The 27,949-nt window shown below is 39.8% G+C and overlaps 1 protein-coding gene across 3 annotated transcripts in view; it reads right to left on the bottom strand.

Annotated features, from left to right (window-relative positions):
- DHRSX (dehydrogenase/reductase X-linked) overlaps positions 1-27,949 on the bottom strand; it is a 160,519-nt gene that overhangs the window by 87,964 nt on the left and 44,606 nt on the right. For all 3 annotated transcript variants that reach the window (XM_061459828.1, XM_061459827.1, XM_061459829.1), the window contains one exon: positions 24,221-24,289. In XM_061459828.1, coding sequence (XP_061315812.1) covers positions 24,221-24,289 — 69 coding nt within the window. The remainder of the gene's footprint in view (positions 1-24,220; positions 24,290-27,949) is intronic.

A 27,949-nucleotide genomic window follows, 5' to 3' on the forward strand; every position in this document is an offset into this window, starting at 1 on the left:
TACAAAGCAAAGCACAAAGTAGTTCAGTATCACATATATAACAGTCTTGTAGTGACGCATGTGGAGCTTGATATTCTTTGTGCTTAAGTCAATAACTAAAAGCACATTTACTTCAGTGGGAGGCTTTAGAGAAACAAAATGAAAAAAAAAAGACAATGATCAGGACCACTGAAAACACAGGGGAAGTTGTGCTTACTGAGCTCAACTAAGTCTAGGTAACATAACATGATGTAAGAAACTAGGGCTTAAGGAAAGAGAGTTGAATAGAACGAGAAGATCAAGCAGGCAGATGGAAGAAACGATCACTGAAAGGAATTAACAGAACAATTTATATCACAAAAGCTTAAAGCAGACGCAAATACGATCAGAAACTTGGGTGAAAAAAATATGGTGGTGATGGCCTGCAATTCAGACAAGCTGAAAGCAAGATGAAGTGTAAAATTTGGAGACAAAATGACTGATATCTGAAGCAGGTGAAAAAACAAGAGGGATTGGGGTGGGGGGGAACAAAAAAGAACAGAGAAGTTTCCTGATCACCCAGTTTCTAAGCAGAATACTTCGTTGATAAAGCTCCTAGAATGTGTTTTCAGATATAAGTGCACCTCCTAAATGTAGCCAAATCACAAAGAAACTGATAAAGCATCCCAAAATTAGATAGAAAGAAAGATATTTTGGAAGACCTTTTGGAACAAAGCCTCCTGCTGAAAGACATGAAACAGAGCGTGGAGAAACATTTGCCAGATAATGTTTCTGCAGGTTTCAAATAGTCTGTTTCAGAGCAGTTGAGATGTTTCACCACTCTATCTTGTCAGTCAGTCGTGTGAGACTGAGAATGAGAAATTCAACCAACTGGAAGCACAACAAAGGACCAGCAGGAACTCTACTGACAAGAAGAAAAATGAGATTAAAGGATCTGAACAATTGCATCAAGTGCGTCCTTCAGAATTGTAACAGAGGAAGAAAAGCTGCTGGGGAGACAAGAGAAAAACAGATTTTGTTTTGGACTAGCAAGGAAGAGAAATCAAGAATGTACTCAGACTTGTCTCTTATTAGGAAGTAGCACAGCAGGCCTACTGCACATGATTTCATCAAGAGTAAGAATCAACACTGCTCAATACCTCACATTTCCTTTAGGAAGAGAGAATAAAAGCATCTTTGCTCTAGCGAGAGAAGCATTATTAACTTAGTGAGAATGGCGTGTACTGCCACCCAGCTTTCAATGTCCTTTGGAGAAATAAATATCTGAATCGTATAGAGAAAGCTGAAAGTTGGGAGTAGAAAGTAGCAAGATGAACAAAGAGTTACACAGGTGCAGCTGGAGGAAGACACGTAAGTGAAGGCTATATGCATGCCCAACTCAGAGATAATGCACAGACAACATAATTCAGTGACTGTAAAGCAGAAACACTACTTCAGATTTAAAATAAATTACAGTGGAGTTGCCTTTACTGATGCTGAAAATTCTGTGTGCTTACACTTACTTCTGCATGGCATTTCTGAAATTTCCCTGAGCTCTGAGCTGGATTCTGCTCTATGTCTGCAAGCACAGTCAATAATTCTTAAAAGATACAATAGCAATGGGACTCAAATGCCTACATCACCTCCATTTTAGCTGCAGGTAATATTTTGAGAAAACAAAAGTGAGATTAAAATAGGGAATGTGTACTTGTCTCGCTTGGTGAAACCTATTTTCTTGATGCTACCCAAAGGGAAAGAAGAGGGATGAGTCAACTAGAAATTCTGTTTCTGGAATAAACTATTTCAAGTAAGTTAATACCCTTGACAGTACTGGAGAAGTAAATTATTAATAAATGATATTTTGAAATAATTGCCTTTAAGTATATGCCTCAAGAATCTGAGATTAAAAGATTCAGCTATCAGGGTGCTATTGATCCTGAGTAAGAATGCTCCCGTTTGATCAGAGTACCTAAACTATACTTTCAAATTATACTGCTTTAACAAAACTTAATGTTGTAATTAAGAGCAAAAGCATACCTTTGTTAGGATTTCATTAATGTTAGTGGCAATTTTGGCAGCTCTACAGCACATTACTGAAAGGATTTGGTTAAAAGAAAAGTACAGCACAACTAGTAAAGAAAATTCAGTGGCACAGGTGCTTCTGAAAATATATCCAGCATGGCAAAGAACAGATTTTAATTTGCTTATAACTCTTCTCTGCAGATAATACAGTATATTGTGCATGCAGTCTTCTACCGAAAATTTAATCTTATTTCAGCTTGTTTCTTTTGTTGAAATCTGAAGCTCTATTCTGTCATTCACATCCAATCAGTCTACTTCACATTGACTTCATGAACAGAAAAGAACCATTCAAGCAATTTGGACACTAAGTTCATTTGGACATACAATTTTAAAGACAGAGATCAGACTTCCTGAATTAATGTTTCTCCTTTCATTTTCATACAAGAGTGCTATTGTCCTAGATACAGGGTATGCAAGGATAGAGTCAGCCCTAATCTAATACTGTATTTATTGGGAATATTTGGTATTATTTATTAATTGAATCATTTAGCTATGTAAAAGGAATAATGCACACATAGCCGTCCTTTTGATCCACAGACCTTGTACACAATACACGAGAGATTTCTCCAAGAGTGAATTTTCAGCCCCCATGTATTACCAGAGTAAGAGAAGGGAAGAAAAAAGCTGGAGGCATTTGAAGAGCATGACAGCTCAGAGAAATAATCTGCAGACCATCTATATGACACAGCTAGAATAAGTCAAGAAGTGCTCACTCAGCTGCAGCCTAAGGGATCTGCCATGCAGCCAGCTGCTGCTGCTGCCATTTGACATCTGGGATCTGTAACTGGCATTAAAAAGAAAAATACTACTATTAATAATAAAAAAAAAGGTGGCAAAGAATTGAAGAATTATGTGAGGCTAACAACAACAACAACAAAATTCATCTCTCTCCCCCAACATTAGAGGTATTTCTAAAGAAATCTTGTTGCAGGCAAAAATGAAGATTGATCACCTATGCACTGCCTGAACACAGTGCACAAATGAAAAGTGAAATAAGACGTGGAAAATGAGTGTAACACAATGAAACTATTAGAGAAACACACTAATATTGCTAAAAGCTACACTGCATGACCACATCTGACCACCAGTTTTGTTATGTACTGCCCCACTTGCAAAGATTACCACGGCTAATTCATGCTGGAGGGATAAGTGCCTGTTTTTTAAGGCTGAGTTCAGTCGCCTCAAGCATTATGACAAGGGAATCCAACTCTCCACTTGCAGACAATCGCAGCCTGATTTCCCCTGCCTGCTCACAAGCTTTTACTTGGCATGGAGAGAAGTGCAAGCAAGAAGGTGATCTGCCTGAGAATACACAATGTGCAATGAGCAAAGCCCTGGAAGGTGAAACTAGCCTGCCAAGGCTATGCCCATTGCACAAAAAGGGGCCTGGATCCTTCTTCCACACTAGGTACCAGGTGTTTGGCATCTATATAGTAATTCAGAGTCATGTGTTCTGGGTTTCAGTGTTTTCAGAACCTCTATGAAATACAGTAACACTGGCAGTCAGTACTTCCAGATTACTGCACAGAGCTGCTGACAGCTTCCCTTTCTATCGCTTGTGCACTTCACAAGAGGTTACTCTGCACATCTGTATAGCTTCTCATCCTCATATGACCCCCTCTTCCTCTCATGACTGAGAGCATTTGAGATATGATTCAGATATGCCTGACACAAACTCCCAAAAGCTTTACTTAGAGTAATTTTATAGAAGCAAACTGCCTACTTCTCTGAGCTGGATCAGCAATGTTTCCCCTTGTCAACCCACAGTGTTAGTGAAGCTTTGAACTGCCACAGTCACTCTCTAAGAAAAAAAACTAGCTGGGATGATTATGGGTGGAAAAAAAGACTTCTGTGCCCTGCACATGTTTCTGTGGCAGTTTCTAAATTTATATTTTAGCAAACTAACTCTGGGCCAGATTTTGTCACTCCTATTCACAGTGAAGAGTATCTTGGCGCATGAATAGTCCTGAGGGGCTACACTGAGGCAATCTGCATCGTGCTGAAGAGCTCTTCCCCCTATGAGTGATTTATTTTTCTGTCTGGCTTAAAGATGGCTTCAGCTGAACTATACACAGGTGAAGGCACTGCTCATGGTGGTGGCAGACTGCGACCTTTATGTAGGAAGGAATATTTCTGCAAAGTGTCCTCCATGGAGCATCTGCATAAAATAGGGAGCGAGAAAGATGAAGCACATCTGTGTCACACTGATGCTGCTCACAGCCACCTCACCAGCAAGTACAGAGACACATAGCACTGTGAAAACCTCTGTAGAACAGACAAAACTTACATTTTTTTGAATATCTGAAGGGGCCTACAAGGATGTCGGAGGGGCACTCTTCATCACGGATTGCAGTTATAGGTCAAGGGGTAATGGGTTCAAACTTAAACAGGGGAGATTCAGCTTAGGTATAAGAAATTCTTCACTATGAGGGTGGTGAGGCCCTGGCACAGGTTGCCCAGAGAAGCTGTAGCTGCCCCATCCCTGGCAGTGTTCAAGGCCAAGCTGGATGGGGCTTTGAGCAACCTGGTCTAGAGGAAGGTGTCCCTGCCCATGGCAGGGGGTTGGAACTGGATGATCTTAAGGTCCTTTCCAACCTTAATCATTCTGTGATTCTGTGATTTCAGGAAACAAAGACTTGGCCTTTGCTCTTGGTGTCAGAGAACTTACAGTGTTGCCCTAGCCTGGAAATCACATTTCTGAAGATTACAGAACAAATGGCTGTACTTAATATATGTAGATATTATATCCACATGGAGCCATGGCCATCACCCCAGCAGTCTTTCACAGAGGTGAAAGCTTCTTGAGGCAGTAAGGAGAATCCCACTGCACGAAGCAAGCATACAATATATTGAAACATAAGGTATGACTGGGCATATTCATAGATAACATGTAGATGAACAGATCAACCACAAAAGTAAATCCTGGGTTTTTTGCCTTTCTTCTTCAGTTTACCTACAAGCACTTCTCTAAAGTCCTATAGAAAAGTAACTCATTGATGACTAGCTACTATTTGGCAGATCTAGAAGGCAGTTTGGGAGCTCAAAGATTTTACTTTGTCTGTAGCTTAAACAACAGTACACATGCAGAGGCACTAAAAGGGGAAAATTAGCAGTTGTTCATGGCTGGCCTCAAGACACAACCATAAAGTGTAAAATTTTAGAGCCTCACTGCAGGTCTTAACTCCCAGACACAGTTATTGCTGCTTCCTGCAGCATGTCCCATAAGCACCCAGCCACCAGTGGTTTAGAGATGGTAACTGTCCAAGCTATGCCTCAGAGACATCTGAGCAAGTGAGAAAACCACAAGTTACTCAACACAGTCCACAAGGCGTTCTCAGTCACTGAGTTTAAGCAATAGGGTAGATGAGGTTAGACAGACTGAACCACAGTGTGCTCAGCATTAGCTGTCCCAAAGGACTGATTCTTATAAAGGAGATACCATGCTGAGTAATGAAAGTCCTTGCTTCTTTTAGGGAATAAAAATTGCATGAAATATGCTTGAGTTCCTCCCTCTCAAATGGACCTGTTGCTAAATGAACGGCATAGAGTCTGGGAAGGAGATCCACGCTATCTCTCTCCTGAAGCCTTGGGAGCAAAATACGTAAAAGCTGTATCTGGAAGATCTTGTTTAGTCTTTACATCATATGAGACTGTGGTTTTGATGCAGAGGGTGGATGAGATGCCTTGTACAAACCTCTAGAATATATATTTCCCTCTAAAACCACCTTGATAGTCCTAGAAAACCCCAACTATCACAATACTGAAATTTGGTATTCTCCTCCTCCATCACCAACTTGACATTTCAGAAAATCAAGGATCTCAACAATATTTCATGCAATATATATTAACCATAAGTTATCCTACCCTGTTTCCTGTGGAACAATTTATAAAAAACACCTGACAGGTTGGACTTGATGCCTTCCAATTCAAGTAATTTGGTGGAAGCACACTGTTGATTTTTGTAAGTACCCAGAATTTAGTAAAACTTAGCCTTCCAGAGTATTCAGATTTCTTCCCTGCAAAAAGAAAAGCAACGGTCAGCATTGACGTGTGCCTCTGTCTCATCTTGGTATGAGGTGAGGGTGCCACCAGGCAGAAGCACCGCCAAGGTCAGTTAGTTTACATATACCTCTCCAAAAAAAATTTGGGACAGATTACATTTTTCAGCCTCAAAAAGACCAAGTGGATTTATCACCCAAAATCCTGACACGGGCAGGTACTACATAAAAGGCACCTTAATTGAGTCTAATACAGTGTGAATATTCCTAAATAGGTCGAAGGTGCTTTGATCTGGGAGATAAAAGAACAACATGATTCAGAAATGTAAGTTAGGCACTTCAAAAGCTGAAGCTAGGCATGGCAACAGCAGGCAAATTTTTAAGAGTGGTAACAAATAACCACTTAACAATGCCCATGATAGATTCTTCCTAAGTTGCATCAGACAAATTTTGGGGGCTTTTTTTAAATTATTTCTATTTTTCAGAAAGATCTGTTGAAATCTTGTCTTATCTTGCATCTCATTGGGTTAAACTTTTTCAGGATATTTGATGACTGTTTTTTTCTTAAATACTCTTAATATTTATTAGTTTATGGTGTAGATGAAAGTTGAAAGAAACAGCTCAAACCATGAATTTATTATTAAACTATTTCACTGACACGTGCATTTTTTCCCCACTCTTTGCTGATGCTGATTTTTCCCCTCCTACACAGCTGTACCCATTGGTCTCTTAGGCCACTTGTCTTTACATGGCTCAGTATCCTGTCATGATTTATTTATTAGGTACTGATGAGTGGGAAAGCAGTAAAAATGCGGCTAAATCCCCACTTCTGTTATTATGTATTTTAATGTCTCAGACAGCTTATCTATTACTATTGCACACTTAGAAACCACGTTTGAGTTAAAAATCAAACTATTACTTAGGTAAGTATCTGTACTTTTCCCTCCTCTGTGTGTGGCATTGGAGGGAGCATGTATAACAACACAGAAGCTCTCAAGCACATTAAAGCCTCTTATTTCCCATTTCGTCCAGACAACTGCCTTTCAAAGGTGTTCTGCAAATCTAAAGGAAGCAAGGTAGAAAAGAGTAAGTTTTCTGGGGAACAGGGCTGTGTATAACATTGCATCTTTGTTCCACAGCTACACAACAAAGAAATGGGCATTGTTCAAGCATGGCGAAGACAGTTACTATGCTGCAACGTCTCAGGCACTAAGGAGCTTATCCTACAGGTGGATCAATGAGTCCAGGTGTTTGGAAAGCTGTCCCCTGCCTCGTCCAAGGATTCCAAAACCACATACTATTTTTGGAGCCTTTTCAAACCACCGTGTTAAAACACCTGGGCTCTCAGCTCCTTCTGCTAGATATTGCCACAGGGGTTTATTACATATTCCTCATGCATGCCCTGATATAATTCACAAAAATAAGTGATCAATGACAATGTGAGAGCCAGGCATTCTCAATTAAGATCCTATCAGCTCACAGAGAAGTCAATTTTTTTTTCTTTTATTCCTGCCAATTCTTAATTAAAACAGGTAAGTAAATACTTCAGGCTGCTGAAATTGAATTTGGAAAGGCTGAAATTCCCAAAGACAAGATGTTACTGCCATGTTACTGAAGAAACAAAATATTATTAACTTTATGAATCTTTACTTTCAGCTTACATAAGAAAATATTAACTTCTATCCAAAACAAATCTTGATTTATAGTTCTGAGTACAGTTCTGAGTCACATATGGAATAAAGCTTTTAGATCTCCACTGTAACAATAAAGGGTATATTAGAAAAAATAATCCAAAGAATGAAACATACTCATGAATTCAGAGGCTGAAGTGACTGTAGTTAAGAAGTCCAACATTTGCCCATCTTTAGAAACTGATCCTGTATCTCACCCACCCTTCTTTCTGAGACATCCACAAAACACAGCGGGACACTGAAGTGACCTTTTAGTCAACAATTTAAAACACTCTTGAGACTGAATATGGAGATTCAATACAAACTATTGTTCATTTACCATATTAAAAAAGATGAAGGATCTGTGATTATACTGTTAACATGTTCAATATAGCCAGCAGCACTCCAGCTGCAGTTGGCATCCCAGCCATTCAGCTGTTGCCAGCTCTTCCATCAGTACTGCCTCTCAAGGTTTAAGTCTGTTTCTCAAAAATCTCTTTTGTGAGATAAAAATCAGATTCTCATGAAAGAGCAACTAAAAAATCTTGTATTTATCTAGTTTTCTAAGTTCATGCAAGTATCTGCACCTCTTTCAGTTCAATATATCTAGGTTAAAGACACATGTTGCAGCATTCACAAATGCCTTTACAAAGCCTTCCAGATGTTCTTGCTGGCAACTCATGTTTCCCTGACTCCTTCTTTTACTCCAACAAAAAGGAAAAAAATATTATCCTGATATATCTATCTTTTCCCCACATATTTTCTTACTGTGTTCACTTAAAAATAGCCTTACTTTCCAGACAATGTATCTGATCAGTCAGCACATCATCCCCATTGCTCTGTGTCTAACCACTTCATTTTCCATCTTCTCACTGGACTTGACACACACATATTGAGGTAGGTAACACAGGAGGGCTCCTGAATAAAATACCCTCTGTCCAAAGATGCTACACAGCAGCAGCTTGCATCCCTAATGTGCTACCTTCTTGGTATCTTCAGTGCCTTGCTTTTGGAACGCAGAAGCTACACTCTTCAGTTCCATGAAGTTCAGTACAACTATTATTTTAAGATGGGTTTGATTTGAGGCAAAGGCACTGGCCATTTCCAAATCACACTTGTTTGTTTCATTTGAGCATTTGCTGTTCTGCACGCATACCACTGGAAAAAGAAGCCCCAACAAAATAAAACCTGCCTAAGCTTTCAGTGTCAGGATTGTTTGGGCACAAAGGAGAACTCTTCCCTGAGTCTAAGGCCTGACTAATGACTCCATTCAACAGGAGCAAAGTCTTTGCCTCTGCCTGCTGCTAATTTTGAGCACTAATTTTGAGAGAAACACAGCGGTTCATTTGCTTTGTACCCAAACAAGTGATAGGTGCCAGGTGTTACGAATTTTCTGTAAATCAGGCTGAACAGACAGGTGGTGAAAGCTGCTGACAACATAGAAGCATTTAGCTGAACCAAGGTTTGGGAAGATCATTAGGAATTTCCTGAAAGACAAGCAAAAGTGCACAAGTAGGCAACACTTAGCAGAGGAATGACTGCAGATAAGTGCACGGTGTTGCACAAGAGCAGAGAAAAATAAATAACATTCTGGATGAGTGTGACCTCTTCAAAATATGAAGCTCATTAAAGGAAAGGCTGCAAAACGTCTGCAATTGAGTGCGTGGGGACGGGAGAGGGGGTGTAGTATAAAGCAACCAAGATCTTGTTTGTAACTACCATGCATTTTTGCTTTGAATTCATTCTTAGTACAAAAAAGCCTGGTTCAGCCTCATTGCACTGCGAATGCAAGATACAGCTCTTTGTCAGGCAATGTGTAGATGAAAGGTGACTGAATTCAGCTAATGGCTAACCTTTACAGGTTACTCTGCAAATTGGAGCCCAGTGCTATGCAGTGTTTTCCAAGCAGTCAGACTGATTATTGTATATGAACTTTAGCATACACAGAAATCACACCACTATTTGGTGCTATTCAGGCTGACTGAGGGTTTAGATTCAAAAACTCCTTGCTATTCATATGTAAATTCACTGAAACCAAAAATGTTACAAGGTATGCATTTTAAAATGTGTAGCTGAATTGCATTTCTTATTGACTGAAGAAAAAAGATACATCTAGTGTGGGGATTTTAGCATATATGGATGGGAACAGCACCCGAAAGCACCCCTATTGAGACTCAGATCTGAAGAGCCATGAGTCTCTATGCCCCACAGCACAAATTGTTGGTGAGCTGGGATCAAAATTCCTGCCTGCCTGGACTACCTCGGAGTAATTGTCCAGATGAATTGTTGGAATTGTCACTTTACTGATAAATCTGTGGCAAACCTCTAGTTAAGGCAATTCACTGAAAGAAACAAAATACATTACACTGTTAGAAATTATGAGGTAGTATCCCTGACTGTGTTCAAGTCAATGGAAAGTTTACCATTGTTTTCAAGAGGTGATGGAATTACAGCCCCAGAAGCCATTACTTAGAAGGCTACAGTAGTCCCCCCCAAAAAGGGTTAGAAATATTTGGATGCAATAATCAAGTAGCTTTGTGATTCACGTTTATCAAATGTAATTGTACAAACGGTTAGGTACAGAATTCTTGACACTTCTTCTCAGTCATGTGTAAATACCAAGTTCTGCTCCGGCCATAATATTATATTCACCTTCCTTTAACGTTCACTTTCTAAGGAGGTACTTTTGAGCTGCTTGGCCCCTAGCAGGGAGGGTACAGGTCAACTTGCTTAAGAAAGGAACTGTGACATGAAGGAATTTTTTTCATTCTGTCTTCTTAGTGTTCCAGTGTGTTTTCACAGGTTTCTGCCTGTTTGTTGTTCACGTTCAGCGTGAACACAAAACCACCAAAAGACCTTCCCAGATTTTAATAGCGCTTGAGAACTGAGTCAATATATGCTGATAGAAGCACTTCAAATGCATACACCAGTACCTGCCACAGAAGGGAGAGAATGAACTGGATTTCAAACCTTCAGGAGTGGTGATCTGTAATCGTCTGATTTTACAAAATACATTGAGTGATGTGAGTCTCCAGTCCCTGGGCAGAAGGGGGGACGTCTGTCCCATGGCACAGAGCCACAACTGCCTTTGGAGGTGCAGAATCAAGGCTTCAAGGAGGTTCTTAAGACTCCTTCTGCCAGTCCTCTGCTCTTTTAAGATGCTTCAGCCTTTCTGGGAGCTGGGACACCCTGTACCTAAACCAATGGCCTTTATCATCAGCTGTTAACATAGCCACCTGGCTGCACTTGGGCTAGGCAATGCGTCCATCAACATTTCCTCGACAGCTGGCAGAGTGCAGCTCTCACACAGCAATCTGTGCAGAGTGCAGCTCCTCCAAGCACAGCCAGCACACACAGGGTTCAGGGGCTTCAAAACACAAGGCCTCCAGCCAAGCCACCCTTCCTGCTGCTGCGTTCTTGCAGCGCTGCTCAAGGGCTCTCCTGATAACTTAAAGAAGAAAATGCCTGCCTGTATTAGTGCCAGTCCAGACAGATGGCAAGGGCTCTCTTGTCAAAGGAAAAAGATACCCATATTGCCAAGGAACTGGTTTGAGGCAGCGATGAAAAAACATAGGGGGATAACTTAAGGTTAAGTTCATACCTTTAAATTGCTGTGTCTACTCACTGACACCTATTTCTGGCTTGCCTTTGGCAGTCGAGCTCAGCTCTGAGATACTAAATAAAAGGAATCCAGAAACAGTTAGAAGAAAGGTTGCGGAAAAGGACAGAGTGACGGTTCATTGGGAATGGAGAAGCCAGAGACACTGGGACAAAATGGCGCAGGAAGAAGAGCACTGTCATTGTCCTGGTTTCACCCATCAGGAGTTATTTCACCCCATTCATCCCAAGAGATGAGCTTAATGATTCCACCATTCTTTTTCTGGTTTTCAGCTTAATAATAACGTAAGTTATCTTTTAGGCTTTTCCCAGGGCTGGCATGATACCTTGTCCTAGGACTCAAACACCCAGTGGACATAACTTGTCACTCTTACTTTGTGTATTTTAAATTGACAGCTTTGAAACTAATGTAACAGAATAGCTGCCAGAGAAAAGATACCATTTAACCCATATCGTGCATGTGTACTCTTCCAATCCTACATAAAATCCACAAAAGAGCTTGTTTTTCCTGGATGGGCAGTAAGTTTATGTCTCCATCTCAGAAGCCAGATAAAGAGAAACTAAACAAAACTTAGCATAGTGGATGAAATATGCAAAATAGCAAATAACACTGTTCCTTTAAAAAATGTCCCATTTTTTCTGACTCTGCAAGCACCATTAACCTGGAATAATTTTAATAGTTAAAAATGAAAAGGCACAATAAAAGTACAGGGTGTTCCCACTGATACTTACTGCTTGCTTGCAGTACACAAACCAGTGAATGGAAAGCAACTCCTGCGAGAACACAAATACCATCTTATACAGCAAGATGCATGTTACAGAGCTCCATTTCTCACTCCTTAAAAAATAAAAGAGAGACAGACAGGGATAAAGGAGGAGAGAGGGAAGGAGGGAGGGAAGAAAGGAAAAAGAAATAGGAAAAGAGAAAGGGAGAAGAGGGAGAGAGACAGAAATAGAAACAATGATGCCAGGAACGCTGAATGCTTTGGAAGACCTTCGAAGAAGACAAGGAAATAAAGTACACAGAATGGAAAGGAAAATACCAATTTTCCTTGGTAGAGAGGTAGGGGAAAATACATAATCTGAGGGCTAGAACAAAGCCAATACCCTCTTCCATAATGCCTGGGGAATATAAACAACACTGAAAGCAAAGCGCTTGCCTTGCATGCACTGTGCTAGCCCAGCTCATGCTCTGGAAACAGGCATGGCTGTGAAAGCTGCGTCGCTGGTGACCAGGCGGTGACTCTCCAAGAGTTTCTCTACCATGTTAGTGCAATGAATACAACTCCAAACAGCAAAATCCTGAAGTATGGAGTCACTCCAGTTCTTTCCCCAGGGACTCATCTACCCAAAGTCTGCTTAGGCATATACAGTAAACAACCATCCAGCTCCTGCGCATCGTATTTTTTGGATATAATCTTATTCTCCTTCAAACTTATGTGGCTGTAACCTCTTTTCAGGTCCTTTTCTCTCTCCCTTCACATGCTTCTTCACCTTTTTCTACTACTTGTGTTGTTTTTCTCTTTAGTCTCCCTTTCCTCTCACTCTTTAGTATCTCTCAGCTTCATTTGGCTTATTAACTTGCATGTGAGTGTCTTAACTGTCTATTTGGGATAAAACTTAAAGCTAAACTAAAAAAGTATGACATTCAAAAATAAAATGGAATACTGAATGTGGTATTCATGTAGTGATTTTTCCTTCCATCACTCTGTCACCTCTATTTTCCTTTTATTTTCCCTATTTTCTCCCATTTTACCTGTTCAATTCAGTTGCTGTTTGAACACATATGTTAATATATTCTTTTTTATAGTATCCATTGCAGTAGGATGATGATTTGTATTTAACTTAAAGAGTAAACTATATAGAAAAAATATTATCTGAAATTAATATGCAAAACCTGAAATTAACCTGCAAAAAAAGAGAAATTGTCATATTGCTTTAAAGAGCACCATTATAGAGTATTTTTCGAGTCAATGAACAGTTTACTGTTGGTAGGTAAATTTATACAATCCCTTTGAGACTGAATTCTCCTTATATCATCAGTTACATATAATGTAGCCTGGTGCTAAAAAGAAATTGAAGGAAAACCAGCACTAATCGTTATCCTCTGTGACTACCAGAAGATGGTGTGTTTCAAAAGGTCTCTCTGGGTGGTTATGATGGCAGCTTGTGGAAAGGGCTGGTGAAGCCAGGAAGCAGGGTGAGCACCACTCAGGTCAGTCCCTGCCAGGTTGCAGAGGACAGGGGACAGACTCATAACCCCTCTCTTTCCTTTCAGCTCCAACCTGCTCCTTACACAACTGTCCCCCCCAGATCACCATGCTGCACTGGATCCAAACTTCCCACAGCATATGCTTCTTACCATGGACTGAAGGAAATCAATTAAATTCCTCATCCTGGGCTCACTTTGCTGCCTTACAAAGTCCCTAAACTTGGGGCTGGTGGGTAGCACTCCTCTAGCTTAAGTGAAGGATTAGCCCTTTTACATCCAGCTTCTGAAAATAACCACCATACAAACACTTTGGAAGTACAAAAGCATGGCTTTATTTCAACATATTATCTTCAGATAAGAAGGTAAAATTATATTCAACAGACTAAGGATATTGTAATGGATGGGAACCTAGCTGAGAGTTGATTCCCTCTCATGACTGAGAGACATAATAAAGGATGTTGCTTGCCACAGTATTCGGTAGAGTATATATGTTTATGTTCACTGTGACTGTTTGTCAGAAAGAGATGGGAAAACATAGGTGTGCAGCTGTTCTGTGACTCAGAATGGACAACGGTGGGATCATGAGAAAGTGCACGGTCCCATGAGTAAACAATTAGAGATCTGGCATAAAGCCAGTTGTTTTGATGAGGGTATAAAAGCAGGACCCTCTTGTGGCCATGAGAGAAACCTCACCTATGGGTGGACTCACCGTGTAGGAATTTTCCCAATTACCTGAGATTCCTGGCATCGGCTGCAACGGGGCTTCCCAGCTAGAAGTGTGTGCCTGGATGATGATTCAGTGGTAATTGGTGATGTATTTCTTCTTAATCTCCGTTCTTTCTATGCAGTAATGATTTACTGCATTCCTACCTTTCTTCAGTACTTTACTTACATATCTCTGATTTGCTTTATTGTACTTATTCACTATATATAGATGGATATTTACCTAATTTACATTAGTGTGATTGCTTTAGTGTGCTTATTTGCTTTAGTGTGCTTGTTTATTAAACTCTGCATATTATACAGCTAATGTGTGGTCACTTTGTGGTGTACCCTGTCTGTCAGCAGAACAGATACAGGTGCTAGATTTTCACACAGCCTAAGAAGAGTATTTCTGAACTAGCCTCATGAAGTTAACTTTGGTGCCAGCTATTTGCATCACCTGAAAAGTTATTCTTCATTTAAACAGAAAAATTACTAGGTAGCATCTGCACTGCAGACACCCACTAGAGGCTGTGTACCCTCAGCACCTGCCTGGATAGCTGGCCCACGAGGAGGCAGAAGGCAGGCCTGGGAACTCAGAGGGAATGAAGGACTTCTCAGCTCAGCTCCAGCCAGCTCCCCGAAGCTGTTGCAGCTACGTTGTCCTGCCCGCCTCCATACACATATACATCTAGAATAGCCAGTTTGACCTAGCAGAGTTACTGGGTCCCTAATGCACCTTGGGTCCCAAATTCCCATCACTATATGCAAACATGGGTCTAAATCCTCTACTTTTGACTGCATTCAGATGAAAAAGGAGTCCAGGCAGCTCTGCTCTGCTCACAAGTACAAGTTACTACTCTCTGACGCCCCTCCTCTGGCATGCCCTTCTTCCAACGCAGCATACACTGTATGCTCTCTTCATGCACGACACTTGAAGACGGAACACGTAGAATTATGACAGTGATGTCATTTTCATTACTTGAAACTCAAGACTTATTCAGACTTAATCCCTACATATTACCATCTTGGTTAACACTAACACATAGATTTGAATCTGAGATTTATACAAAGAGTCACTGTGAATGTTGCAAGCAAAGGCAAATCAGTATTTTATGCCACTGAGAGGACACAAAGAAAAGGATACTGCTTTCTGAATAGCATGTTTCTAGAGATATAATTCAAGCAAATAAAAAAAAAAAAGAGAGAAAAATCTGTATTCTGGCTGCAGGACCACCTGAAAGTGCATCTGGAGAGGCAAACACAATGTAGGTATGTATCACTGGTAGCTGTCAAGGTAACTATAGGATTATGATTCCAGACTAAAACATCATTTCATATATCTTCTAAGATGGCAGTCTTCAGCCAGCCATTTGAGTTCTTCTTATCTGAAGGATAAGCCTGAGTAAGATTCTCAGGAGAACTGCTCACTACGTTAGCCTTGTAAGACATGAGACAGTTATATGCCAAATAAACACACTTTTTCATATCTTCTCTATTATCTATGGCCTATGTTTTCAAAGCATAAGGTCTGCATGGCACTGGAGATGTGCTTTGCATTCTGCATACAGAAACAAGGTCTTGAAGGAAATTTGAAGACTGCACTTAAATCGGAACTGAAGATTTAATTTTGCATCATCTCAAAGCACAAAAATCCCAAAACAGACTGATGGAAAGTAGGCTTGGACTCACATGAAAGAAGTGTTTTCCATAGGACATTTCAATTTTCTGGCAATTTAAAAAAAAAAAAAATCTGGTTTTAAACAAAATCTTTGCAAAATTCTCTTTAAAAAGAAAGAGATCCTTTATAGCGTGGATTTGCAAATCAACACAAAACATTGATAAGCAGCAGCTTATTGATTCAAGAAGATTTTAAGGTTCAGATTTTAAAAAATATTGTCTTTGATAGTACTGTAGTCTGGGTCATAAGAAACCCAGCGTGAGTTGGAGGAAAAGCCTTTTTTCTGGATTGATCTGAACACAAACTACCACTTTTGGAGTTAATCCATTCTACAGGCAGGAACACTTTCCCTGCTTTATTTTGCAGACGTTAAGTGCAAAAGTGTTTCTCTCTCTCTTTTGCTAATACACACACACACCAAAACAGACACATCTTTAGGAAATGTCCTGTCATCATGAAAGTTGTTACGATTAGGGTTTTATTTTTACATATATTTTATAAAATTTTTATAAAAATATAAAAATGGGATTTTTGCATGGATTGACTTTCAAGTGTAAAAAATAATCTAGGGGAAAGCCTGCAGGGGAAAGGCAGCAAAATGAACTTTTCACAAACTATTAGTTCAGAAACCCCTAGCAGTCATGACGAAGTTTTGAACAGGAGAAACTGTTTTTTTTTTCCCTTATATTGTTTTCTCCTTTAATACATGCATATCTCTTCTTTTTTTCCCCCGATATGTTATCAAGTTCTGAAGGCGAAGGAATTACAGACACTGTAAAATTTAAATGAGATCCATGTTCCAGGAAGTTTAGTAGCTGTAAATTACTCAAAAAATCTCAAGCGCATGAGCATAAGTAGAGTAGAGTAAGAGGGAATGCAGAACAACAGCAAATCTTGTCCAGAACCATGGAGATCTCTCTCCCACCATAGGGCCACACATTTTCTGTGCTCGGAAGGCAAGGATTATTTTTCAACTAGGTCAAACTAAATGTTGTAAAGATGATTTGATTTATTTTGTCTCCTCAAGTCACATCAGTCGCGTAGAGCTACTCCTCCCAAGCAGCCTGAAGTCAACAGTAATCTTGGTAAGAGGAGACAGTGGCAGACATAGTTTTAAGTCTAAATAAGGACTAAAACAAAGCTGACCACTATCATGGGGAAATCATTCGCATCACCTTGCCCAGAAATAGTCTCAATAAAAAAAAATCCAAATCCAGACATGATTATCAGACATCTAATGCTTCTCATGTTAGATGTTTTGCTTAATTCAAGAGTTTACCAATCTCCTTAGAAGTATTTCTATTTCTTCTTACAAGCAAGATTTTCTAGCACCGAGTACCAGAAAAGACTACAAAAAATGCTCTGGCATTACATGTTTCCTGCAAGCCTTTAAATAGGCTGAGAAGGATTTCAAAGTACCCATTTGTTTGCTAATTTCCATTCAGATTCTGGAAACGTGGCAGAGACGTCATCAAGTATTTTTGAAAACATTTATTTGAAACTTAGATTTTAAAATTTAGGCCTCAATATAAAACATTTTAGCATATGCCCTGCATAGATAAAAATAACAAGAAGGGCAAACTGATCCAGATTTACAGGCAATATTTTCTGGCCTTTTCACAGATTATTGCTTAGTGTTCCCACAATCGTTCCCTCTGTTTCCATAGAATACTTTACCTGCACAGATAGCTGGGTTTTTTTTTCCATGGCCCCAAAATTCTTCACAAATACCCGTTTCCTAAGACTGCATTATGGACAAATTATTGCTGTTTTCACCACATTCCGTGCCCAAGAGTCTTTTTATGGGCAGTGTATGAACACCAATACAATTCCTTGAAGAGTTGGCAGTCTTGCACAGTCATACACAGTAATCTGTGTATCTTACAGTATGGCTGGACATGTTTCATGGTTTCATGTGGATTTGGCTGTTAGAATTTCATAGACTCACAGAGTTACAGGGTGGCTGAGGCTGGCAGGCAGCTCTGGAGATTGTACAGTCTCAGCCTCTGTCCAGATGCCTTTTGAGTATCTCCAAGGATGGAGACTCTACCAACTCAGCAAATTATGCCAACATTCAATAGCCTTTATGCTAAAAAAGAAAGAGTTTTCCTAATTTTAAATGGGATTTCTTCCATTTCAGTTTGTGTCCATTGCCTCTGACCCTGTCACTGGACACCTTATCTCATTTAAGAAATGCGATATCTATTCAGAGCTTTGGTTCTTTGCCATTGAAAATTGGCCCTCAAAACACAAGTTAAGCATGGACACACTAGTGTTGGCCCTTCAGAGGTGCAGAGGCTCCTCTCTGGCTGTTCTCCCTCTGGAGCCTTGCCATACTACTGCAAGGATGGAGCTGGCAAGGAAAGACAAGCATTGCCCATGTGCTTAAGTAGATCACAGACTGTCGCTTCACATGCAGGTTACACACACAGCCTGTTAAGTGCTTCAAATACAGGCTCTGCTTTTCTCATGTCTACTCCAGGCCACAAGTTCTCCTTCCTCCCAGTAGCTAGATCCCTAGTGCAGAAGCCAATAGCATTTCCACAGAAAATATTACACTTGTTATAGGCAACTTAACTTCTAAAGCCCTACATGTAACCCACAGAAGTTAGGACTATATAAAGTAGATCTTGGAAGGGAGATATGAAAGCATTCCAGAGAGAAAACAAATTGTCTTCTTCTTGGCTTTGTTTTTCAGTGTTCGCTGGCAGTTTTCTTGAGAGCAGACAAGGTCTGGAAATAGCCCACGCAACCTGTCTGCAACTACTGCTACAGCCAGATAAAATAATGGCATGCTATGGGAGGTGTCAAACCCAGGAGCACCTTTATCCAGTCACTACTTGACATCATGGCTCTATAGGTACATCAAAGAGGATCAAAATCCTGTGAAAGGGTGAAATTGGAGATTTTCAGTCCTTGCTGAGGCAATTTAATTTTGAAATTCCCTTTCTCCCGATTGCCTGCAGTAGAGCACCACAATCAGCAAAATCCTAACCTTGGAGCTCCCGTCCCATTAGTCACACAAAGCTTTGGTGATTTACAGTCAGAAAATCATTTCAAGACATCCAAAAGGATCTTGTTATTCTGCCTACAGCTACACCTGTGCACTTCTTTGTCTCTAAATTTCAATTAGAAATAATTTAAATCTGAGAAAATCATGTTTCCTAGTGACAGAGCCTGTTAATGAAGTATGTTTCACATTTTCAGTGGAAATGGGAATTCAGGAAACTAACAGGCAGAGCTTGTGCCTGCATTATGAATACATTTTAAATTGGAAAGACTTCATCTCACTATCTAGATCTGCAGCTCATCTTTAACTCTGTGAACCATATTCATATTGCTTTTAATGTCTGAGTTACCACCTTGTTAACATAACAATTTCTAAGGTGTCATAAGATACACAAAAAAATGGGAATTCTCCATTGTTTTAAATGTCTGTAAGCACCAAGGGGAAAAAATCTTGTAACATGTTACATTGAAAGTCAAAAGGAGAACAAGAAAGACATGAGTAAGCAGGCTTAATGAATTTAACCATGTTTTGCATCAAAGTATTACGTAAAACCAACAGAAAAGTAGGACAATTGATTTGAAAACTATTCACCTAAATGATTTTATAAGAGGGCTGGGCATAAGTGCTATGAGCACAGAGAAACTGTATTAGCCCCTGCATTACTTTCTTAGACTCTAGAAAGGGGTCTTCCATCCCTTCAGCATGTGGAGGATCCAGTCCTTATAGACTTAGATTAACACATCCGGTGTTTTTCAAGATTCAAATATTTTCATAGGGCTTGAATATACCTGATATAATCTTAGTTGAGGCTACAGAAGGAAAAGAAATCTTAATGTTCAGGCAAGGTTCTCATACCCATCACCAAGAGACAACGCAGAAGTGCTCTGCATTTCCATGCAGGGACCTGCAAAGTGGCACACTGTCAGATTGAGACCTCTTCACTCCTCACCCATATCACCATCCTGTCTTTCAAGATGTCTTCATAAGCCTGGCATTAAGTTGTACAACTCTAACTTAGGGCAGTCCCTGATCTGCCAAACCTAAGTACTGGAGATAACACATCAGCATGAAAAAAGAAGCCATGCAGATGGAAACTGCACTATTATTTCTAGGAAACTCTTTAAACCAGTTCTATGAGTCTTTCAGCATCAGCAGTGGTAAAGAAAGGATATGCCAATGGCAGGATGTGGTAGAAGGAACAAAGAAGCCATGCCAGGTCTTGCCATAAGCTCAGGATGTTACGCTTTTACACCTCAAAACTACACCATAAAAGCAAATCTGACACAGCAAGGATAAACCCACACATGCTTACACACACACATAGAAAACACTTCTCAACCACGAATATTTTCTACTATTTTTGACCATTTGAATGATCACATCCATAACAACACCTTTGACATACCATGTCAAAAAAAAAAAAAAAAGTCCTAGGAGACAATTTGGAACATTTTAAGAAGGCATTGGCCTTGCTGAATAGCTTTCACAACTCTGGCCCATGTGCTCGGAATATCACCACTGACTCTTGATCAAAACCAAATCTAAAAGTTTGGGAATTTGGGAACTCTCAGCAGCTGGTTTACTCTAGCCTGCAGGGAAAGCCAGTGACAGTCTGGTACAGAGCAGAGAAACATGGATTGTTTTGTTGAAATTGGTGCCTGACATACAGCGAACATTAGTGGAGTTATCACCCATGAGTTATTCTGCAATTACACTTGGTACCTATCAGGTAGGTCACCCCTTCTTTGGGTAAGCTCTTCGATCTCAGACCTCTAATAACAAGGAAAGATCTTGCTCATTAGCAGGTTACACTGCAAAAGGGAGCAAGCAACCTTGTTATCTCCTTATTCCCTGGCTGAGCCATACATAGCACAACCATCCCAAGGGAAAGCTCTGGGAAAAAGCCAGGCTTGTTGAATGCACGCACACTGCAGCGTTTCTAAGGTGCTATCATTCCTCCTACTGCTTGGCCCACGCTGTCTTGATGTGGGTCAGACTGTAAATGACACAATTTGGTTGCCACCATGCTAACCTCTGCATTCCTCTGACTCCGAGGGAGAAAGTCTCTCCTTCCTTTCTCACCTGGCTTCAAATGGAAGCCTCATGAATGCTGTGGATTTAGTGCTTAGTTTTATAATTGTGGTTTTATTTGAACTGCCGCAAAAATGTTGCGTGAGATTAAACACAGGCTTTTCCTTTTGAAGAGGTCTGTGCTTAATATGACTTTTACACCCTGTTTTCTCACTAACTTTCAAATTTTTTCTTCTTTGAGTGTAGTTGCAACTCCAGCTCCTACACTGCTCTTGTGAGAGCCTTTCCTCAGTACTATGCTAAGTGATATTTATGCATAAACTTTTGCTAATTGCTGATTCCACTGGCATTCATGAACCTATGCTGGAATGAATGTAGCTTTCATTCATGTTTATATATTAGTTTCCAACATTTGTATGCTTGTAATCATTGGGTTAAAACCAGCTTTCATTTGCAGAGATGTAAACTGAGGGTAACTGAGGAGATAAGCTATATTATGTACACAGAAAGATTTTTTTGTAGTATCATTGAGAGTTGAGTTTATCACAGAAACTTCCCAATCAATCAACAGAAGTCAGTCTGCTGCAGGTCACCTCTCAGGCTAGTTCTGTCTAAACAGAATCCAGGTCAGGACCTGCAGTGCCCTTCCTGATGTGAACCTGTGCTCAGCAAGCAGGCAACCGTTGAACATTGCCTGGAAAGCACTCTCCTGATCTAACTAATGAACACACTAGCATAGACACACCCTGGGTAAATTACAGAGACTTACACAATTAGAATATCTCTGTGGCAATCCCTAGCCATCAACAATTTTCCCAGCCATATAATTGCTACTATTAACAACACAAGTTCCCAATTTAACAAATGGAAGCAAGATAAATGCCCACATCATTCTGGCTTCTCCCAGCTTTATGATTCAGAGCGTAGCAATCTGTTGCCCTTGGTCTTTTGGAAATAGTGGCCATTTGATAATTTCAATGACAATGCAGCACTTCTTCTGGTCTGCTCTGAATATCTGAGGGCTTTGAGTGCTTTATCATGGAAGAAGTTCTGATGTTCAAGAGAACTGGATCCATCATGACCCAAGGACCTACACCTTATTCTCTTCCACTCTTGTGGACCCATGTCCTTCTTCACTCTTTACGTTTAGCAACAGGGAACTCAGCACAGAGACTCAAAACCAAGAAGGACACCTAAACAGTAGGTTGGAATCAGCAGGGAGAGGAATGAAAGAGGTTTCTGGTATAGCACTATGAGAGAGGATGTGTGGTAAGAAGAGGTGATGCGATATATTGCTTAGATTTTTTTGTGTCCTTCAGCATCACTGTCTTGTAAGGAGATGGCTGCAACTGATTTCCTCTCCAGTACCCTACCATCTTTTGGCATTGACACTGGTTTATATGCCTCCAGTATGAGAAAAGAAGTTTCCTGCCACCCTGCATTCAAAATGTTCTCAGTCTTTTCTTCATGTCTTGCCATGTTGCTGCTGCAAAAAAAAGAAAGGATCACCTGCATGCATAGCCTTTTGATTATTAGTCTTTATTCTCCTCTGAAACTGTTAACAGCTCATCAGCTGCTTCATAGGAATCACTTACATACACGCTTTGAAACTCACATGTCCCAGAAGTGTACATTATGTCAAGAAAAACTACTTATGCTTAGATAGCAGACAGAGCCCCAGACAGACAGTGGCCAAGACACAGAAGGCCCATATCACCTTAAAAACTCTGTAATTACATTACATTGTGCATTCAACAAGCCTGGCCTTTTCCCAGAGCTGTCTCTGGGAATGTTTGTGCTATGTATGGCTCAGCCAGGAAACAAGGAGAGGACGAGGTCTCTTGCTCCCTTTTGCTGTCTAATCTGCTAACAAGCAAGGAGATTTTCTTTGTTATTAGAGATTTGAGGTCTGGATAGCAAACTGTTGGCACCCACTCATATAGTTTGTCCACAGTAAAGGAAGGACAGCTATATTGTCCTAATCCTTCATCATGCTGGCTGCCCAGTAATACTGCTTTGGGTAGCTCTCCTTCAAGAGTCCAGTATTTCATATGGGAACAGTTTCTGTAAGCAGTTTTCTTCACACAGGACTGCTGCTCAGACTCAAGTGAACCCTTTGTACAGGACAATTCACTTGTAAGTCCAAACATCCCTCAATCGGGAAACAATTCTTGAAATTTGCTTTAAGAAAATTCTTGAAATTCTCTTTCCATTTGTTTTAGGGCCAAATCTACCAGGACGTGAGATTACTAAACCCTCAGTCATTATAATAAACTTCAGTCAACTTCAGATACACTTTCAGCTTCCTCAAACTGCCAGCTGTATCTTGACAAAGTTTATAACTGAGCATTAGAGCTTATTTCATTCAGAAAAACCAGGAAAGACTGGGGTGCTAGAAAAACCTGTGATCACACGGCTGTGAGAAAATAACACAGACCCGGCTTTATTCCGCTTCATGCAGGTCACGTGAGGTAATTAATTCCAAATGGTTTTGGTCTCTGTACAGAAACTTCCAGCAAAAGACTTAAACAATGTAATAATTACCTTTTTCCTTTCATGATCCTTCTGACTATACCTTAATTATGATGCTTTTAACTAGCATACATGTATCCTGAGGGTATGATGGGTGCACATTTAAGTCAAAAGATAAATCTTAATGAAAGGGGGTTTTAACACAATAATTAACTTATTTTGATCATCATAACAGTAATTATTAGAGGCACAAAACCAGAATCAGATCTCAGAAGAAGCCATGAAGATCCTAAATAGGATGGACTAGAAGCACTGCCCTATTATTTTGCCAAGAAATGATACATCAAAGTGGCATCAGTGAATCATCATATGCTAATAAGAGCTACACCCAGTGAATCTGAGATGGAAACATCAGATGCACTAACCCCCACCATAAACTGCAAATTATAATCACACAGCATATAGTGCGCAATACACCTTTTCTCATAGTTATCAAGCTACGCTCTCCTTCTGCCTCCCCAACATGACTGCCCATGGAATTAAGAGAAAAAATGAAGAACTGTAAAAACATAGGATTTTTGGCTTGATATGAAAGACCCAGCTATTTTTAAGAAAACAGTTTCATTTTGTGAAGGATTATAAGCTCTCAACATCCTTTACTTTAAGGATTAGCTTCCCCAAAGTAAAAGATGGTTAACAATACACAAAGTGGGATAATGTAAGAAAAGGTGCCAGCTGAAAGAGAGGAATAAAGTGTTCCTTAAAGAAAAGGATAAAGTATGGTACCTTTTCCAGACGAAGTTTCTTCTTGTATTTTCCTCACTGCTTCTTGGCCCTCACTCTCACTATTTCCAGCTGTTAGAATACAGAAAATGGAAAATCAGTGACGCAATCAACCTAAGGACAGCAAATATAAGCATGCTGCTATGAAGTGCTAACCACAGTGTAAAACCAGTATGAAGTTTTAGGTGAAAAGGCACTGTCAGGTAGAAGAGGTTTTGACAAAGGCTGTACAAATGCACTGCTGTTCACACAAGCTCTGCCTCCTTATCTCATTTATTCATACAAGATAGGACCAGCTTTTGTGACATTCAGCTTAGGTAAATAGTGACGTTTGTTTGGCAATTTTTATAATAACTTATATCAAAGGAAAAACCAGAAGCACAAACAAAATATTGTGCTTGGTAGTACAAGTTAACTTTTTAAAAAGAAGTTTCACATTTTATTTATCCATCCACAAACATTTTCCATAGCATGACACATCAAAATACCTATTGCTTATTATCCAAATTCAATATAAAGAATGATACCTCTTACAAACTTCATGAAGGTGCCTTTTTCTTTTCCTGATTATATAAACCTCTGCCTTGGTTTCGGTCATGTTTTAACCCAAGCCAGTAACTAAGTACCATGCAGCTGCTCACTCACTCCTCCCAACCCACTGTGAGATGGGGAGAGAACTGGATAAAGTTAAAAGCCTCAGGTTGAGATAAAAACAGGTTTTAATAATGTAAATAAAAGTAAAAGACTATAATAATAACAAGAGGAAAAAGAGAGAGATAAATAAAACCCAAGAAACACAAGTGATGCACAGCACAACTGCTCACCACCCACTAACTGACGCTCAGCCTGACCCGAGCAGTGATCAGCCTGTGCTGACCAACTCCCCCCAGTTTATATATTGGGCATGACATGCTGTGGTACGGAATATACCTTTGACTAGTTTGGGTCAGGTGTCCTGTCTCTGCTTCCTCCCCACTTCCTGTACCCCTCCTCACTGGCAGAGCATGAGAGACTGAAAAGTCCACGATTGGGGTAAGCATACTTGGCAACAACTGAAACACCGGTGTGTTATCAGCATTGTTCTCAGGCTGAAGCCAAAACACATCACTGATTGATTCCCCAACCCTGGACACTTTCAAGATTTGGCTCGACAGCATGCTGGCACATCTATTCTAGGTCATGCTTGCCTATAAAGATTGGAATAGACGATCGTTGAGGTCCCTTCCAACCTGGTATTCTATGATTTTATGACACTGTATCAGCTACTAAGAAAGCATTAACTATCCCAGCAGAAACCAGGACAGTTTCTATACAGGCTTTATCTTGCGCCACTTTACAAGCATTCTGTCCTCTCATTCAACTGTTAGCTATGCAGCCACAATTTCAGGTTTTCCACATTTTTTCTCTCTTTTTTTTTACTAACAGTGAATCAGCTCTATCAAAGAGAAGAATCACATCACAGAATAAGCTGAATTTGGAAGGGACCTCAGGAGGTCATCTAGTTCAGCCTCCTGCTCACAGTAGTTGGTATCTGCTTGTATTTACTTTAAGATGTTAGAACATGCTTTATATTAAGCTGGATTCATTTGATCTCACAGCGAATATGTTCAAAAAGTGGGAGTAAGCCCTTTGAGACAGGTCATGCCATCCATAGGTTACATTAGATAAAGGCTCAGAGCAGTGAATGGAGATTTTTGGGACAACCTGACCACTTTGAGAAGGCAGGTTAATATTCTTTTGAGGATGGAGGTTTTGCTGTGCTTCTGCAGTAAAAAACAGTGATTTGCAACACATCTTTGTTTCCATGATATGCAAGAAGACTCAATATTTGCATAAACGTAGCCAAAAGAAAGACATTCAGCATTTCAGATACTGGAGAGAAAATAATCCTCACATAAAGCCTAGAGTCATACTGGCCTATAACTGTTCTCTATGAATTCCATTAACTAGAGAAATATGTTGATCAGACTGACCAAGAAAGAAAGAAAGAAAAGGAAAAAAAAACAAACCCAACCAAACAAATACACAAAACTTCCCAAACCAACCAACCAACCAAACAATACCAAGGAGACATTTGCAGTATTTTCCCTTGCTGTTGTTTATTTTCCCTTTTAAATCAGCCTTGTACAGAACAGAAACATTCAGCTTGATGCTAATTTCTACATATAGATGCAGCATCCACAAACCAACCCTCCAGTGAAACCGCCATTTCTGGGGAAATCTGCACAGGGGTTGTGGGCAAGAGATTAGTTTTCCTCATTGTTTCACCTCAAATGATGTACTAGAGTAAGATTTCAAACTCAGCATGTTATTACACCAGAGAGAGTTAGTGTAGAAACAAAAACACTTAAGTGCCAATTCTGTGAAGGTCTTCCTCTTTCATTCAGCCCTCTTGATGAAGATAACGGACTTATTAAAGCCTCCAGTGTCTTGATTTAACTCTCAGTACGTTCACTTAATTTGTTCTTTTAAAAGAGCTTGTGTTCACAACAAATTTTAATATGCTTTATTTTGCTGTTATATAAATGGTTATTCATTGAAGCTCAGTGCTTTCCAAAAGAGCTCATTTTATTCATATTTGCATATTTTTCACTCTAGACCACTGGGAAAAAATAATTATTTTGCTGAACAGTCACTTCAGTTGTCTGTTTCCAGCCTGAATCAAGAGAGTTTGAAAAGCAGATTTTGAAACCTGGAGTATCTCAGTAAAAGCTGCTACTGTAACAGAGGCTTTTGAAATGCTTCTTTCAAAGAAAATCCTGTAAGAAAGAATAAATGAACAAATGACACTGAACACTGAACAAATGACCAAAATCCTTACATAAAGTTCAAAGACATGTATATTAGAAAGATACTGTAAGACTATGAGAGTAATCTACACTTCTAAGTTAGCTTAAGGAAACCAGCATCCCCTTGCTGAGGATGGGTGGGAGAAGAAACGGATATTGCACTGTTGTACTGCCTCTCCTCTGGTACATCCTTCTGGGATCCTCTATGAAAAGTGAGTGGTAGGCATGAAAAAGAACAACCCCCTTTTATTCAGAATTAAAAAAACCCTCTTTTTTATTAAAACTTAAAAAAAAACCAAACTGTTAACTCACCAAACTAACACAATCAGGTTTAGGCTGGGAAAAATGAAAAATAGAAATAGTTTGTGTCTTTTTGATGAAGATGGGTTACTAAATGGCACAACCTTCAAGTACACTGGAGCACAGCACTCAAAACTATGGAAGGGGACAGTTTACTATACAAGGATTAAATTCTTACCACCATCAACTGGTTTAGATCCTAAATAGTACATCTGTAGCGATTCTTTAAAAAACTTTGTGACGCACAGGAGAATCCTTGGACTGGACTTTTTGACAATTCACCATAATTTTCGTAGGTTCAACACACCAGAATTTACTCATTTTAAATGCCATACCATCTGTAGCATAAGATTTGCCTACTCTGAATTCAAGTGGTTTGGACAGATGAATAGGCACAGGAAGGCAGACCATGCGTTTTATGCAGTGAGGGAATCTGAACAAAAGCTTTGAGAAAAAGAGATTCAATGTCTTGAGAATTTAGATCATTAAGTACCCAAAACCATAATAATCTTGCTTTTCCTGCTAGTTTAAAGTGTCTACTGGGAATACAAAATAGATACAGTTGTCTCAAGAACTGTTTATGCAAGCTGCTCAGTGCCCAATCTGATGTTTTTCTTTTTAGTCCCTACAGAACAGTAAAAAA

This window comes from Pezoporus flaviventris, unplaced genomic scaffold (genome assembly GCF_033815535.1).
Source record: "Pezoporus flaviventris isolate CSIRO_AGI_PZ_B2104156 unplaced genomic scaffold, CSIRO_AGI_Pfla_v1 ptg000030l, whole genome shotgun sequence".
Classification (NCBI taxonomy): Eukaryota; Metazoa; Chordata; class Aves; order Psittaciformes; family Psittacidae; genus Pezoporus; species Pezoporus flaviventris.